We start from the raw sequence: 17,210 nt of genomic DNA, 5'->3' as shown, positions 1-17,210 counted from the left end.
AGTTTCCGGGAAATGCGGAGTTTTTTTTCTCTCATTAACACACGCGGCTTTCTGATGCTACCTGCCGTGTGCATCTAAGTTTCCGGGAAATGCAGAGTTTTTTTTTCTCTCATTCGCCGTGCGGTATCAAACATTGCATGAAAAATACACGCTTAGAGCAGCTCCTCGAATCAAATATCTCGTTTGTCGCGAGGGGCATGAATGAATTCCCTGAATGAAAGAGCCAAACTGCAGTTAAAGTCCAACATTTATTAATTCAGCAAATAATTCGACTACAGATGTCCATGTAGGTTAAACACCATCGCTTTCTCCTGTCTGTGTGGGTGTGTATTTTGACTCTTCCTCCGACACTCCCCCCTAAACAGAGCTGGACACGCCCACTTTTCTGACTTTTTCGAAAGTAGAGGTGTGAAAACACCCTGCTGAAACGAGGGGGTTTCATGGCCCTTTAAGTTTTAACCCTGTTGGAAATTTCACTTTTGTAACATAGCTGCCAGATTTCAGCTGGTCATCATCTAGTGTTTGTTCCCAGCAAGCATGTTCATGCAGGGCCATGCTGGCTTTTTGCATTCACAGTAAGCTATAGGCAGGCCACATCAAATCTAAACAGGCCCAGTGCGGGCTAGCCCAGGTATGGCCCACATCTGTGGGTTCTATATGATTAGCCCACACTCGTAGACAGCACACATTAATGCCAGGTGTGGCCCAGTTCATTCAGGCAGGACTATCACTTTCAAACTATTACAGCACACCTTGATTATTTGACAGTAGGGTATGGTACGTTGAACTGTATGCCTTCAACAAACTGAGATTCCTGATTTATTTTGTTTTTTTAAAGTCCAGTGGTGTTTGTGAGTAGACTTTACTAGCAGCTATTTTTGTAACACGTATGCCCTTAGCTGTCCACACAAACAGGAGTATTTTATTATTAAAATATTAGGGGAGTTTTACCTTTATTTTACTGGAGAGTAGAGAGGGGGGACAGGAATGAATGGGAAGCAGAATGGTAAGGACAGGCAAAGGACCTTAAGCCAAAAAATTGTGTCATTATGAGGACATTCTTGGTATTGCAACTAGTCAGCGCACTTATCCACTCTAGTCTAGGCTATTAGCACTGACGAACATGGGTATTTTTAAAAACACATTTTTCCATTGGCCGTTTTTCCACACAAAAATGCAGTATCAGGTGACTGAAACCAAAATTTTCAGAAAACTCCCGCCAGTCTTAGGAATTCAGAAACTCCAGTTACAGTGTGTAATGTAGTGTAATGTTTATTTATATGTTACATTTATTGTGTATGACCATACACCTAAAAAGCTTCACAATCATCAGGGGGGTCTCTCCACTCCACCATCAGTGTGCAGCATCCACTTGGATGATGTGACGGCAGCCACAGGACAACGGTGCCAGTGCGTTAACCACACACCAGCTACTGATGGAGTGGAGAGACAGTGTATGGGAATGTTTGGGAGGCCATGATGGGTAAAGGCAAATTGATGGAATTTGGCCAGGACACCAGGGTTACACCTCTGCTCTTTACGAGAAGAGCCATGAGATTTTTAATGACCACAGAGAGTGAAGACCTCGGTTCACATCTCATCCACAAGACAAAGCTCACTGACAGTCACAGTATAGTGTCCCCATTATTATACTGGGGTATTAGGACTCACACAAACCACAGTATTGAGAACCTTCTGCTGGCCTCTCTAACACCACTTCCAACAGCAACCTGGTTTTCCCATGTGTTCTCCTGAATGGTTCGAATTTATACCTTCTAATTCATCTCAGCATGAATCAACATTTATCCTTTTCTCATCATCTTGTTTCTCATTATTTTTATTAAATATAATTATTTGATTATTTGAATGAGTATTTAACTTTGAATTGATTTTAATTAATGAATAAGTTAACATTGCTTAATATAAGAATGTTCAGTGCATTTGCCTGTCTCTTTATAACTATTTTCAGAAACCAAAAAACTAGGTCAGAGGTCATGGAGACCTTGCGTGGAACTGAGGGCTGAGGACTGGAAGCAACTGTTTCTATTGTTATTTCTATGAGTTAATACTTTCTAAAATGTCTAAAGTGATTTTGCTATTTTTACGGTGAATTCTTTTAAAGTGATTCTACTTTTTATTCAAGATAGACTTTGTGTAGTAAGGATATTATAACTGCCTGAATGTAGATAATACCGGTTCCACTTCGGTTGGGGAACTTCAGTGCTATAAGTGGATTTGATCTTGGAAAATCCACGTATGGGAGGATTCAATTCAGAAGCTGCTTGTCTGAAAGAGTATTGAACGGGCCAATGAAAGCAATGAATTGGCAGCGTAAGCTTGCGCAGGCGTGCTTCATTGCCAATTATCCCAGCATATAAGCACACCTGGAGTGAGCAAAGGCCATCCTTTTCACTTCAGAGACTTCGAGTCGATGAGGGTTCCTCTTGCTGATTCAGCGACTTCAGGGCGAACGAGTGTCTCCCGGTCCAGAGTGGGTTTTCGCGGCGGCAGACGGTCGAGCTGGGTTTCTCCCTTGCCTGCGGTTCTTTGGGTCCGGTCCTCCAGAGCGATGCGTATTGTTGCAAACTTTTCTAAAAGAGCAACACAGTCGTGCAGCACGTCCGTTTCAGGATGGCGCTCCGACTGTGCGACCCCTCGTTCTTACAGGCCGGTGTGCCTCTAGGACAGGCGTCTAGGACAGACTGTACGACCCCTCGTTCCTACAGGCTGGTGTGCCTCTAGTCCAGGCGTCCTCTGGAGTCACCCGCGGCTGAAATCGTTGCGCGCCATTCACGTTCCAGGCACGCTCAACCATGCAGTCGATGCGCTCTCACGGCAGCAGATACGCCCTGGAGAATGGAGACTCCACCCCGAGTCTGTTCAGCTGATATGGGCGCGATTCGGGGAGGCCCAGATCGATCTGTTTGCTTCCCCCGAGAACGCTCATTGCCAGTTGTTTTTTTTTTCTGACCGAGGGTTCTCTCGGCACGGATGCACTGGCCCACAGCTGGCCTCGGGGCATGCGCAAGTATGCGTTTCCCCCAGTGAGCCTGCTCGCGCAGTTTCTGTGCAAGGTCAGAGAGGACAAAGAACAGGTTCTGCTAGTTGCGCCCATCTGGCCCAACCGGACCTGGATATCAGAGCTCTCCCTCCTCGCGACGACCCTCCCCTGGCAAATCCCTTTGAAAGAGGACCTACTCTCTCAGGGACAGGGCACCATCTGGCACCCTCGCCCCGATCTTTGGAACCTCCACGTGTGGTCCCTAGATGCGAGGAAGACTTAGGTAACCTACTGAGTGCGGTGGTTAATACCATCACTCAGGCTAGAGCCCCCTCCACGAGGCGCGCCTAAGCCCTGAAGTGGAGTCTATTCACTGAATGGTGCGTCTCTCGCAGAGAAGACCCTCGAAACTGCCAGATTAGTGTTGTGCTCTCTTTTCTCCAAGAGAAGCTGGACAGCAGGCTGTCACCCTCCACTCTCAAGGTTTACGTGGCCGCCATCTCCGCTTATCATAACGGGTTAGCTCGCGACACCATGGGAAAGCACAACCTCATCATCCGGTTCCTCAGAGGTGCTAGGTAGAGGTCTGCATTTCCGAATAAATACGTACTGTTGTATTTTCCTAGAATTATCTAGACGCCTCACGACTTCCCAAAAAAGCCCTGCTTAGCTTCAGTGAGTAACCGGTCTTGAGCTGCAGAGTGATATGGCTGTGGCCATAGTGGCTGTGGATATAGTTTGGTCTCTGGATGTCAGCTTACGCTGTTTTCTCCTTTCTGATTGGCTAAAGGCTGATTTATACTCCTGCGTCGAGTGTTCACCATGACCCACGGTGCCTGCCTTGCATGTAGTACATTTATACTTCAGTGAGCTGTTTGTGTTGCTCTGCAATAACACTTCTGAAATGCTCGCGGGCAGTAGGTTTTTATGTACCTCTGTGTCGAGTTTTTCTTTTTTTGTTTTTTCTGAATGCTACAAGTAGATAAAACTCCCTCATTCAGAGACTGGAACTAGCTGGCGTGCAATAAATTTAATCGAAAGGTAAACACAAAACAAAAGTTTACATCTAGAGTTCCTCCTGGCGACTCAACACATCAATCTCACAGCTCTCAGCACCGCCCACGCTCGTCACCGCTACCAAGCCGACCTATCACAGAGCTTGCGCTACGTGTCGTTGCCATTTATAGTTAAATTTTTTATAGTTGCGTGTCAGCGTTGGCGAGGCGACCGTGCGAAGGCTCCGGCAGATTATACGCATGCGCTTAATGCAGAAGTATAAATCAGCCTTTACACATGTTTATTTTTAGGGCGTACTCGCACTATGCTATCTGAACCGTGCCCAGGCCCGTTTCCCCGATTGTTTGAGAAGTGTGAGTGTGCTGAATCGGGCTCAGGCAAGGTTCACTTGGCCGGCCCTGGCCCGTTTGAATAAGGTGTGCCTGAGAGTGGTTCACTTGGGCTTTGGCACGGTACGCTTGTAGTGTGAGTGCAAAACGCGCCAAAGCTCGAAACTGAAAGCGAGGTGGGACCGTCTCATATGGATTTATGAATTATTCTTACTGTTCAGTGAACGCAAACTGCCAAAGTTTAATAAAGCTGCAAACCCCTCACTGCACCTTCAGCAAACCTCCTAATACCTGCAGCACGAGGACTCTATGATTGTTTATGAGCGTCAAAAGCGGCTGATCTGTTCGGCGAAATATTTGACTGTGCATCACCGCATATTAGAGCTGCACAATTAATCTTTAAAAGATTGCGATCTCGATTCGACCCCCTAGACGATCTTAATCCAGCATTTCTACTATTCTGCCAATCATATTTTCAAGTTCAGGAGAGAAGAAAAGGTGGCAGCACGAGTCTTTTCATTGTTTTACATACGTTGCTCAGTGACATTGACACCTCCAAATGATTTTGAATGAGTTACATACTGTATTCATAAGTTATAATTAAACTAAAAATGTCATTTTTGTCTCATATAATGATGTTTTCGCGGCCGGGAAATCACACGTGACGTGAGCTGCTGACCGTGAGCTGTCATCACAGGGCGCGTGCACGCTCTACTTAATGACAGACGCGCGTGCGTCTACTTTAGTGAACAGAACCTGCATATGTTGTGAGTAACAGGTAATACAGTTGTACGTAATATTTTGTTTGTGGCACAGAGTAATCGTTTGGGAGCCCCGCGTGAAGTATGAACAAGCACTTAGCAGTCAAAATGAAACCGAAAGTGTGCACTTTATTTAAATGATCATATCGCATTTTAAAATTATAATTACAGCAAGCATTTGAAATGTTTTTTCTTTCATAGCGAACCCACTGTTATGCATAAAAATAAATGTTTACAATGTCAGTATAACTACTCTAGCCTATATATTGTTGAATATAATCTAATAATGGCAAATGTCTGATTTTACCAGTGAATAAATATGACAGATTGTAAGCATATATCTCAAACATAATAATTCGATATTATAATTATAAGTAGAATAGAATTATTTATAAAAACCAGTAGACCTACACATAATATTATTAACGATGTTGTGCCATACCTTTATTTTACATCTACAGAATCGTGAGAAAATCGTGATCTTAATATTAAGCAGTAAAATCGAGAATCTCATTTTAGCCAGAATCGTGAAGCTCTACCGCATATCAAATGACTTAAACGACGATATAACAGAAGAAATCTCCACCGTGCTGAGCAAGCTGCTCTTCTGTCCAGCGTATCATCGATGACATAAGCGTGCCCAGGCCCGAATGTAATGTGAGTGCGGGCCGTCGGGGGAGACAGGAGGGGGGACAAGCGTGCTTTGGCCCGGTTCAAGGCAATTGTACATAGTGAGAGTACACCCCTAGTCCAGGTTCACACCAAAAGTGGAGCACCATGTCACTCTCTCTAGTTTACTCATGGGATAATTTTTCACCTCATGTGATTTCATTCATTCATTTTCTTTTCAGCCTAGACACTTTATTAATCTGGGGTCATCACAGTGGAATGAACTGCCAGATTATCCAGCATAAGTTTTACAAAGCGGATGCTCTTCCAGCCACAACCCATCACTGGGAAACACCCGTACACTTCCTTTCACGCACATACACTAGAGCCAATTTAGCTTATTCAATTCACCTATTTGTCTTTGGACTGTGGGGGAAACCAGAGCACCTGAAGGAAACCCACACAAAAATGGGGAGAACATGCAAACTTCACACAGAAATGCCAACTGACCCAGCCGAGGTTTGAACCAGCGTCCTACTTGCTTAGAGGAGATCATGCTATCCACTGCACCACTGTGAAGCCCCTCATGTGATTTTTTTTAACTTGCACATTGATGCAATCAAAGTGAATTCTTAATGTCTCTGTTTTCACATTTGCAATAACTTTGTATGCAACTTACTTGAGCAAAAGCTTAATTCTGTGTTTGGGGTTGGTTCTTCCTGCCCCCTGACAGTGCATCACAGCGTGTTTTCATGTGTTTGGAGAATTTTTTAAATGACAGAATTCTCCTTAAAGGGTGAACTTCCTTTAACACTAAAATAGGTCTTTTTTCAATGCTAGAAAGCACGTATTCAAAACAAACAAAGCCATAGTTTGGCGATGCCATGACTAAGTTCAGAATCATAAGAGATATCATCTTTATCATATATCCAACATCAACATTAATGTATAATATCAGACTCGGGCAGAAATCACGTTTATGGATGGGCAAATGTCTGCAAGATTTATCGAAGAGAAACGTGGCCAAGGAATTTTCCAAGTTCTGCATTAAAACCTAATGAAAGTTGACGAGTCATTCTGAAGAACAATTTATTGAATATTTTAAGGATTTTTTAAACTACACATAAAAGAATAAAATGACTTTCTGAAAGATTTTGTCTTTGTTTTTCTCTCATAAATTATTCTGTAAAAATAAAATACAGTGGAACCTGCCATGATCCTCTTGAAGAAGAATTGATTGAAAATGTCATGTCAACTGAGAAGGAATTTTAATAATGACAGCGAAAGCAGGAAATAATCAATGTCTTCTATATTTTGACAAACTTTCTTATTTTTTTCCTCCCAAATTCTGCAAGAAATTTTCAATCAAATGAAAGCAGCCACAGACATGCTCAATGTACAGAAATTAATCAGACAAAATGTGGTACCTGATTTATTCTTACCGTCTTCCTTTTTCTCCTCTATTTTACTGAAACCCCCATGAAACGTGGCATTGACATCTTGAAGCATTTTTCTGTCATTTGTATTGTTACTTAATTCATATGAAAGGTTTTCGTAAGCCGCCCTAGGTTGGTCTCCCACAAACAGGCGTTCAGTAAAATCCAGGCGGAGGCTGGCCCCATGAGGTAAAGTTTAGAAGGGGTGAAGTTAGTAGCCTATGCGTTCAAGTCCTGGTGCACTGCCTTTACACCCACTACTAGGCTACATGACTTTCGGACACGACAGTAGCACGGAAATGTCATTATAAACGTCTCAAAAAACGTAAATGGAAAACGCAATACGGCTTTTACATCTACAAATTAAAAACCATGGTGGCTGTAGACTAGTTTATGGTTTTGCTGTACTAACAACAATAATTAGTGATTATTTATTTATTTAGCAAACAATTATTTCTACGTTGACTGCAAGAAAGCAGTTAATAGTGAACTGGTAAACATATAGTCAGGTGATATTATGATATACAAAACAGAAAAAAATAAAGAGTTTATCAACTTACTGCTTCTGATCTGCTTTTGGAGACCCTCGAAGCTGCACCGGAGCTCCCCATTCCACTAATGGCATTTGACTCTCAGACGATCCCCCTGTGCGTGCGTTCTGTAGGAATCCACTGAAGTAACGTTTCATTGTTTGACAGTAAACTAGCTGTAACACTACTATTAATAGCTACTTACGCCTTATGGATACATCAGTTCTCTCATCAATGAAAACAACTCTCAAGTAACTTAGCAGCAGCGCCTTAGCTGAAAAATATACAGGATGTCTTCCGTAAACTCTACATAAGCACATTTAAAGCAGGCTAGCTAAGTAATCACAAGACTTCTTAGATGGCAAGACTATAAACTCACAATAATTCCGCATACCCCATCAAGTACTGCTCTACGACATAAGTGGGCGGGACTGAACATGTCGCTCCGCCTACTTTCATTGGTTCACGGAAACGTGTTGATGTAATGTATGTGCTTTTTACAGTACTCCGTTAGTTTTAAAACTTTGAATTATGGTTGTGTCGTGCTTAAATATGTACTTGATGTACCTTTATTTAGGTGTCATCAATCAGATTTCCATATACTTTGACAAAGTGCTTGTCTGTTGGATATGGTGAGAGGGGGGTCCTGCAGGCATTCTGTTCAACAATTGACTTCCCAATATATTGCTCAGCAGGTTACTTCAATGCTGGAGGGAAATTTCCCTGTAAAAAAAATATATATATATATATATATATATATATATATATATATATATATATATATATATAACTGTTTTTATGTTTATTAAAGGTGATAATAATCACAAACTGCTGTATCTTAAATTATTATTATTATACTCTATAAATTGTCAGTCTTCCTTTTGTACACGTGGGCATGTGCATACACAGATGTTCTGAAGCTGAGACTTCTGACATCTAAAAAAAACAGATCTGTCAGCATTTGTCAAATAAAGAATTCAGAAGTTTACACGAGTGCTGCACTTTTTAATGTCAAATTTATTTTCATTAATTTGTGTCCTGATAGATAAGTAATAAATAAAACTTTTGTGCCACCCTATTGATATAATATTAAGTTTATTTAATGTTCTAATTAAATGAAATAGATTAACAATGTTGTATGTGACCTCCTAATCAAAATCATTATAAAATATTTTTAAAGATCTACAGTGCAGAACTGGACTCAGAAAGGATGTTAGAAAGTGGTATTAAAGTATTTACCCTGTATTTACCAATATTACAAAAATAAAACCGAGAAGACTGCATTTTAAATCAGTAATATAAGATTATGAATTATTATAATAAAATTATTTGTGATTTATTAATTAAAATGTAGAACAGATATCTTAACCACCCAGTGGCAGCAGAACACTGTGTTTATTCAAAGGGAGAAACTGAACAAAACTTTAATGGATCAGTAAATAATAATAAATAATTAAACTGATTGAATTCATAGATGACACACCATATAATATAAAAAAAATTAATAAAGAATTTTACTCGTGCTGGAACATGTACATATAACAGATAATATACATTATATTCATAGCAGCATCAAAGTAAAAATAAATCCATTATATGATGAAATAATCTGATTTAACAAGTGAAAAGGTTACAAAAATATACTTCCCTTAATAAATAATAGCTTGTCCCTGCTCTTAATAAATAAATCATTTTTAAACTCAAAAGGTCAGTGCAGTATTGAAAGAGAAACATTTGGATACTTGCCCAATATTTTTAATAGCCTTAAATCAAAGTGAAATGTTAATATTTTCAGTTGTAAATTTTCCAGAGAGCTCTCCCATTCAAAGGGAAAATATTAAACTGAACTAAAAACACTGCATTTTTTCAGACTCCACCTTTATTTGTTGTAAATATGCAATATGCATTTTCATTTTGAAGCAAAATAATAAACAATTAAAATATCAGAACTAACAACAGTGCCTTTCTGAAAGGCCGAAGTGAAGTTATCCTATTGTGAAGAGTCTTTTGAGTTTTTTTGTAATATTTTTTAAATCACATAACTGTTAACATAATTAACATATAAAATACTCAGCAAGAATGTCCACTTTTGTGTATTTTTGTGTTTATTAACAATAAAAACAATATTTAAGAAGTTGTAAATGCATTTCCTGTTTACTGACATCATGTAGTAGGCATTGACATTATTACGTTTCCACTAACCAACCCATTGTCTATATGGAATCTGATCCCTAATGTAATTTTTTCCAAATTAGGTGGATTAAAATTTTTATTAATCTGTAATTATAATATTATGAAAATCCCCATAAAATTGTCTCATTTTCATAGGCAAATGTTATTAACTTGGTCCCTCATATTTAAACATAATTGTACACCTTATTCATATATAATTTGGAATAATAAGAATCTTGTATAAAAACAAATCTCTATTCTTCAATAACTGGTTTAAAAATGATATAACTTATGTGTCTCAACTTTTCAACGATAGGGGTTTACTTTGTAAGTTCTCTGAATTTTTAGTTAAGCACGGGATACCCGTAAGCCCTAAAGACTTTGCTATTGTTGCTGATGCTATTCCACAAGGTGTTTTTATGCTTTTTAAAGGACTTGCATTTCCAATTACTTGTCATTTAGTGGACCTTTGGAAAACATTTATTGGTAAAAACTGCCTTTCCTTATCTAAATCAAAATGCAATAAGAAAATAAGAGCCCTGTTACAGAAAGATTTTGTTACTTTGCCCTATGTAATGTCATATTGGAGTGGTTTTGTGAATGATATTTCCTGGAAGAAAGTTTAGTCATTACCCCACAATTTTTTTTATATCAAACAAAATAAGAGAAGTTACCTTTAAACTGATTCATAGATGCTATCCAGATAAGTGTAATCTTAAAAGACTTAAGAATGATATTAACACCAACTGTTCATTTTTGCTTAGTGAATCCTGAGACGTCTGTTCATTTATTTTTGACTTGCCCTCATTCAATGACATTTTGGTGTGATGTTCTTGATTTAATAAAAGTTTATGTGAAGGCAGATTTTGAATTTACATATAAGAATGTTATCTTTGGTTTCCATGATTGTGAAAAGGAAAATAACACTTATTTCATGAACCTTGTTTTTTTTGTTGGCCAAATTTCATATTCACAAGAGCAAGTTTTGTAAGTGTAAACCTTTTTTCCCTAAATTTAAAATTGAAATGAAAATCTATTTTGAGTGTATTGAAGGATCAACCAACTTAAAAGCAATACGAACGAGGACTTTGATTAAGGACTTGCCACTTATCTTCGACTAAATGACTGAAAACCCCTAGATTGTTGCTGTTTGATTCATGACATTTGTTGTTATTGTTTTTTAAGCATTCAATAAAAATAAAAAATAAAAAACGTTTCCACTAACCGATGAAATTACTGGTGGGCGTGGCTGAATGTGCAGCCCTGCCCCAGGGGTGGAGTTGAAAACTGAGCCGTCAAGCCAGACAGCTGGACACTTCGGGGCTCAAAGTTGCTGCAGTCATGATGACCGATCACATGGCGTCATCATCATTTATTATTTTTTTATTTATTACAACAAAAGATTTACAAATAAAACAGAATACAGCCTCTACAAACTATAGTTCATTTTTAAACAATAAGGGAGAATTATGAATAATATATATACCATGAGAGAAATAAGGGGAAATGAGAGGTTAATATAAACATAAAAACGAACAGGTCTATTAAATACAAATTAATAAGCGCATGTTCTAGGAGTTTAAACATCACTCTAGGCTAATACTTTTTGTTTGAATATGCTAAAAAAGTTTTACATTTATGTGCATTTATAGATATAAAACTTTCCAATGTAAAACGCAAAACAAGGTGTTTTGATTAGGTCTTAATAAATGAGATTATTTTGGATAATGAAAGCATTTTCAAAAAAGCACTTTAATCCAAAAAGATTGAACAAAAGGTAAAATAAGTGAGCTTCACTTTAAGCAGATGTTTCCCAAAAAGACCAGGTATAAACGGCTAGACAGGAAATAAAATATATATTTATATTATAATCATAAAATCATTTTATAATTATTTAATAAAATAGTTCTCTAACTAAATTTGTTAAGAACATTTTGTGTCAGGATCAATGATGATAATTATTTCATTTCTAGTCTGTAAGACTTATTTGAGTTCATATTGGGTTTTCACTAAAATATATCATTTAAATCATTCGTGGAGCTGGATGCAGTAAATAGTCTGTATAAAAAGGTCGAAAATAAACCTGTGCAAACAAGCCAGCCTTTATAACCAGATTATTTAACAAAAGATGATACTTAATCAATAAAATGATTATTGATTAACGTGATTCACTGTTGTTAAAGTAGGCTACTCTTTAAGTACTAAAATTAGTCATTACAAGTACTGATGTACTGAGTCTTTTTCCTATATCATGGCTTTTTTAAAACACACACTTTACTATCGTTGCTTATGTACAATTGGCAGCGGGTTTCCTTCGGGTGCTCCGGTTTCTCCCACAGTCCAAAAACATGTGCTATAGGTGAACTGAATAAGCTAAATTGGCCGTGGTGTATGTTTGGGATTGCGAGAGTGTTTGGTTGTTTCCCAGTACTGGGTTGCAGCTGGAATGGCATCTGCTGCGTAAAACATGCTGGTTAAGTTGGCAGTTCATTCCGCTGTGGGGACCCCTGATAAGTAAATAGACTAAGCCAAATGAAATGAATATGTATAATTTTTCAAACAAGACTCCTTTTGTCGAAACATTTTTGTGGGGGTGCCCCCAAATGCGTGGGCCATTAGAATCGTCCTACCCCCCAGTCTATTCGTGTCTTTGCATTGACTTAACATAAGTGAATAAATCACTCGTGCTTGTCGCTTCATCCGTGTCTGATGTGAATGCAGCATTAGGTTAATACTTGCTATAAGTTCAAAACATAAACAGTAAAAAACTATAGAGCAGCTAGCTTAAACAAGCTCCAAGTTGCTTATAATGATGCTTTGAGATTTTATTAAGGAAACCTAAATGGTATAGTGCAAGTGAAATGTTTGTATGTGCGGGAGTGATCACTTTTAAAGCACTCCTATGCAGCCTTATATATACATTTATCTTCCAAATTAATGCTTCCAACAACAAGATAACCGGGTTTATCAAACACAGATGTCAGTAGTACACGCTATCAATTAGAGCTGTGGAGACATTGGTATTGCTGTATCTTGTAAATTCATTAGTTTCTTATGTTACAGATTTGTTGTTGTTGTTGTTGTTTTTAATTGGACTTTGAGTCTATAAAAAAGTTTGAATGAATGAATAAATAACCTACAGTATTTACAGACGAAAAACTGACCTGAACTTGAACAGATGGGTTATTCTGCAACATTTCGCTCTTTAATCAAGTTTATTTGTATAGCGCCTTTCACAATAATTATATATTTAAAGCAGCTTTACAAAAGTGTGCACATTACTGCTCTTTTTACAACTCTTTTTATTTTTCAGTAGAACATACTATTAACGTTATACATTAGAGTCAACAGAGATATAGTTGGACATTGAACAGATTAGAAGTGTAGTAGAAGGCATTTTAGCTGCGGCTTCTTCTTGACGTGCTTTCTTGTTACCTGCTCTTTCCTTTTCTGCTTTACCTGGCCACTATCTCACATCTTCCCATGTCTGTTTAAATGCTTTTGCGGAGGCACAGAGAGGGCGTAAACTGAAGCATAGTGCAATGCTGCCAGTCAAGTCTAACAGGTTTAGATTTTTTTAAATGATTGTTTACATTGCATGCTGAGATTACTTTATTACAGTGTAATGGTCAATAATAATAAAAGATAATAATGATAATACTAATAATAAGTCTGACTGGCAGCAGGACAATTTAAAATGCCCAGGCCACCAGAAATCCTCCTGATGCTTTCAATAGAGCCCAGTCTCATCTATGAAGATGAATTTTTGCGGGTTCATCATTTCATAGTGTTTCTTACAAAAGAGGAAATACTCAAACTGATAATGACTCTCTCTCTGCAGCTGGGCAGATCTCCACACTGCTGTTAGTGACTCTTACTTCATACCGGCATTTCCAGAACTGATTTTCCGACCCACCATGAGTGAAACGGATAAACCGAACACCAGGTCCATAATTTTGAAAGACACGTGTTATCTGAAATAAAGCAAAACAAACACGGGATGGTTAAGCTTTGACTATTAGTTTGATTAACTGAACCGTCAGTATTTTTCTGCTCACCTCACACCATGGATAATTCTCCCCATCTAGAACCAATCTATGCGGATTATTGCTACTAATGGGTTGCATCTCCTCATTAAGCAGTTCCATACAGACCTGATAGCTACTTCCATAAGCAAGGTTTGTGGTATACCTGCAGATAAGACAACAAACAAATGTGTTGCTCTTTTCATAATAGAGCCTGATTAAAAACAGGTACTGTGTTTTACCCAAGCGGCAACATCTTGCTCTCCCTCATGAAGTTAATACAGAAGTAACATGAAACTGCAATTTATCAAAATTCCGCTAGTCCTGACTCCATAATTGAGCACATTTCTAATGATCCCAATGTTAAAATGGCCAACTTTACAGCAGAAGAAAAAGGTGTTTACAGTCTGGTACAAAAAAGGATTGGTTGGGGTTATAACTCGTCTGGTAAGTTTATATTAATTTATGATAAGTCTGCATAATTAAGGATGGGGCCACAAAAGTGACAACCAGCGAGACCTAGCTGTCACTCAAGTCACCTCACATGATTGCGGCTGATCAGCCACTTAATTCATAAATCATAAAGCATATAAATCATATTTTTGTTTTGTTTTATGTGGCTTTACACTGTCAGTTGCCTTTTGGAATCATTTCCTACAATTATCAGATAATATAGCATGCTGTGTTCACCTAATTGTGTTCACAAACCCTTCAAGTGGCCTCTTTTTCACAGGTGAGTGAAATTATTTACTTATATACTATATCTATGAATGTATTTCATTTATTTAGGATCGTTTATCATTTATACTTTTCTTTAGAACTTGATTGCACTCCAGAATCTGGCAGATTGATTAGCTGTAGGCTATACGTTGGCCTAAAGTGTAATGCCTGGATTTCATAAATAACTTGCATTTACTAACACAGACTATATTTGAAGTATTTAGAAGTAATTTAGAACACTGTTTAGTGGCTCAATGTGTTACAACAGTGTTTTTAAAAGTCTAAACACTTTATTGATATAGTGTACAACCAAGCACATGTGGTCAGAACACAAACGAGTCGCCAGTAATAAAGTATTAAGCGTTTCTCCAAAAGAAAAGAAAAGAAAAGCCTGCCTTAGCAAAATGCTATTAGGCTTCTGTAGCACCATTGACGCTCCGCCTCTACGCTCCCTTTTTTGGTAACGCCCGGTTGGTGCAGTAATGTGCGAACAAAATGGCAACAGTTGGCCACACCTACTTGTAGCTACAATTGTGCTCTTCAGAAAACTATGGGTGATGTCAAGGATACAACGTCCATATCTTTTACAGTCTATCGTTTTACCAGAGTGTAAGGCACAGGTTGTTCACAAGAATTAATCGCAATAAAAGCAAAATTCAGATGCTGTAGCATGAGTTGTGAGTTGTGTGAATGCTCACCAGTCTGAGATTTTGATGTGAGGTTGCAGTTGATCCATGAAAGCAGCACTGTAGCCTTCTTTCTGCAAATCAATCAGCTGTCGCTTCAAACACAACCTGGGGACAATGATATTGGTTAATTCATGCTTTGTTTACATTTTGTATCACTGACTGAAATGGAAAGAGTGCAGAACTTTCTCAAAAGATCTATATATCAAACATACCCATCAGATGCTACATAACATCTGGTGACTGTGTTGTCCGGGAATGGTTTTCTATTTTCTTCCACCAGCCAGCAGGCCTTTTTATTATCTACTTTTATCCCCCATCCTTGCAATCCAGCTAGTAAAAAGTAACCAAATAATAAAAAAATGATTAATGTGCATCCATTTATTGCACAATATTAAATACATGGCTCACCTTCAGCTTTGGGATTCTTGATCAGGTTCCGTCGTTTTTTAGTTATAAAGTAAAACTGACACCAGTCCTCTGGCGGTCTGGAAGCATCACATAGCTGAATCCCCTCTCTCCTACAGCGCTCTCTCCAGTGTGCAGCACTGTCCACCAGCTCTTTCCACTCATGACACACCAGACGACACACTCGCACCACCTGATAAGCGGGCAGGTACAGCAAGATCTCCTCAACCACAGCTAGAGGAGCGTCTGGCACCACGCATGTGAACTGAAAAAACAGAAAGATGATATGATATCCTATTGTAAACTTTAGTTGATGTGTAATGTAGCTGTGTGAACATAAACAACATCTCTGAATGTAAAAGGTTCTAAGTTGAATGCAAAGGGAGACCTTGTTTTTTACAGAGTTAGCTTGGCAAAGCCTACAATGAACGAATTTTGGGGACTACAAAAAATTACTTCCGCTGCCTGTGAGATCACAAAGGTTTGTTTACTGCGCACCCCACACTGCACAGCTATAGGCCGTGGCCAGAGGCGCTGTAACGTTATAGCAGAGATGAAGCTACAAACGCGTCCAAACACTGCTGTTTCCACAGAGCTTCATCTGTTTCTGTATTTGGGCTTCTACATTACACGACACAAAGACAGAAATGCTTACAGTTCAATATTAATTACGTTTTTTATAGAGAATTATAAAATACACAGCAAGCATGATTTGACAAAACAGCTTCCAGAATCCATCCCAGTTCACTGCTGGATTCAACTAAAATCTCCTCAAAGCAGAAGCTGTGAACTACAAAATGTAAGTTTTTTTATTTGTTAAAATTGATCATGACATGTACAGTGTCTAGCGTTAACGGTAAGTTATGATGTAGCAACGATGTAAACAATGCAAAATGCTCCTTTGCGAGCAAACGATTAAGCTACAAATTCATATTTATCAGTCAAACTGCTGTAAACACACACACACACACACACACACACACACACACACACACACACACACACTCCACCAGCACATTCCTGTCTCTTATGTGTGTGCGTGACTTTGCATTTCTTCTCTTTAGGCAGCTTTTCCATACATTTCACATCTCAGATAATGAAGTCACAAAAGATATGTGGATGATTCATATTACTTACACCTGCATATTCCGGATACATGTGAAAGGCGTCATGTAACTTGTGAGTTAAAAAAAATACAGGATAGCTGACCTGACTCATGTAGCAGCAGAAAAATAAATCAAGGCTCACACAGGTAGCATCCCACATCTTGTGCTTTATTCTTCTGTCACGATATATTACAGAAAATAACTTAATCTGAGCATCAGAGAAAAAGCAAAAAAAAAACTCCCATGCACACGCGCTTGTTACAGAAAGTTCACACATTCTCTCACACACACACATAGACGCAGACAACATTCACACACACACACACACATAGACGCACACACAATGGTAAACGCTCTTAAAGGAGCCGCACCCCATTTTCCCTCGTTACAGACACTTGTGCGATTTTATT

At 38.5% G+C, this 17,210-nt stretch overlaps 1 protein-coding gene across 12 annotated transcripts in view; it reads right to left on the bottom strand.

Annotated features, from left to right (window-relative positions):
- fbxo44.7 (F-box protein 44, tandem duplicate 7) overlaps positions 1 to 17,210 on the bottom strand; it is a 54,418-nt gene that overhangs the window by 21,328 nt on the left and 15,880 nt on the right. For 3 of the 12 annotated variants that reach the window (XR_015522956.1, XM_087306144.1, XM_087306151.1), the window contains exons 2-6: positions 15,698 to 15,959; positions 15,502 to 15,619; positions 15,299 to 15,394; positions 13,914 to 14,046; positions 13,734 to 13,829 (exon numbers count right to left, since the gene is read on the bottom strand). Coding sequence is in view for 8 of the 12 variants with exons in the window: in XM_087306144.1 (XP_087162270.1) it covers positions 13,734 to 13,829; positions 13,914 to 14,046; positions 15,299 to 15,394; positions 15,502 to 15,619; positions 15,698 to 15,959 (705 nt within the window). In the remaining 4 variants the exon portion in view is untranslated. 12 annotated transcript variants of the gene reach the window in all.

Source organism: Danio rerio, chromosome 23 (genome assembly GCF_052040795.2).
Source record: "Danio rerio strain M-AB ecotype USA chromosome 23, GRCz13ab, whole genome shotgun sequence".
Taxonomy (NCBI): domain Eukaryota; kingdom Metazoa; phylum Chordata; class Actinopteri; order Cypriniformes; family Danionidae; genus Danio; species Danio rerio.
This window is presented reverse-complemented; position numbering and strand designations above follow the sequence as displayed.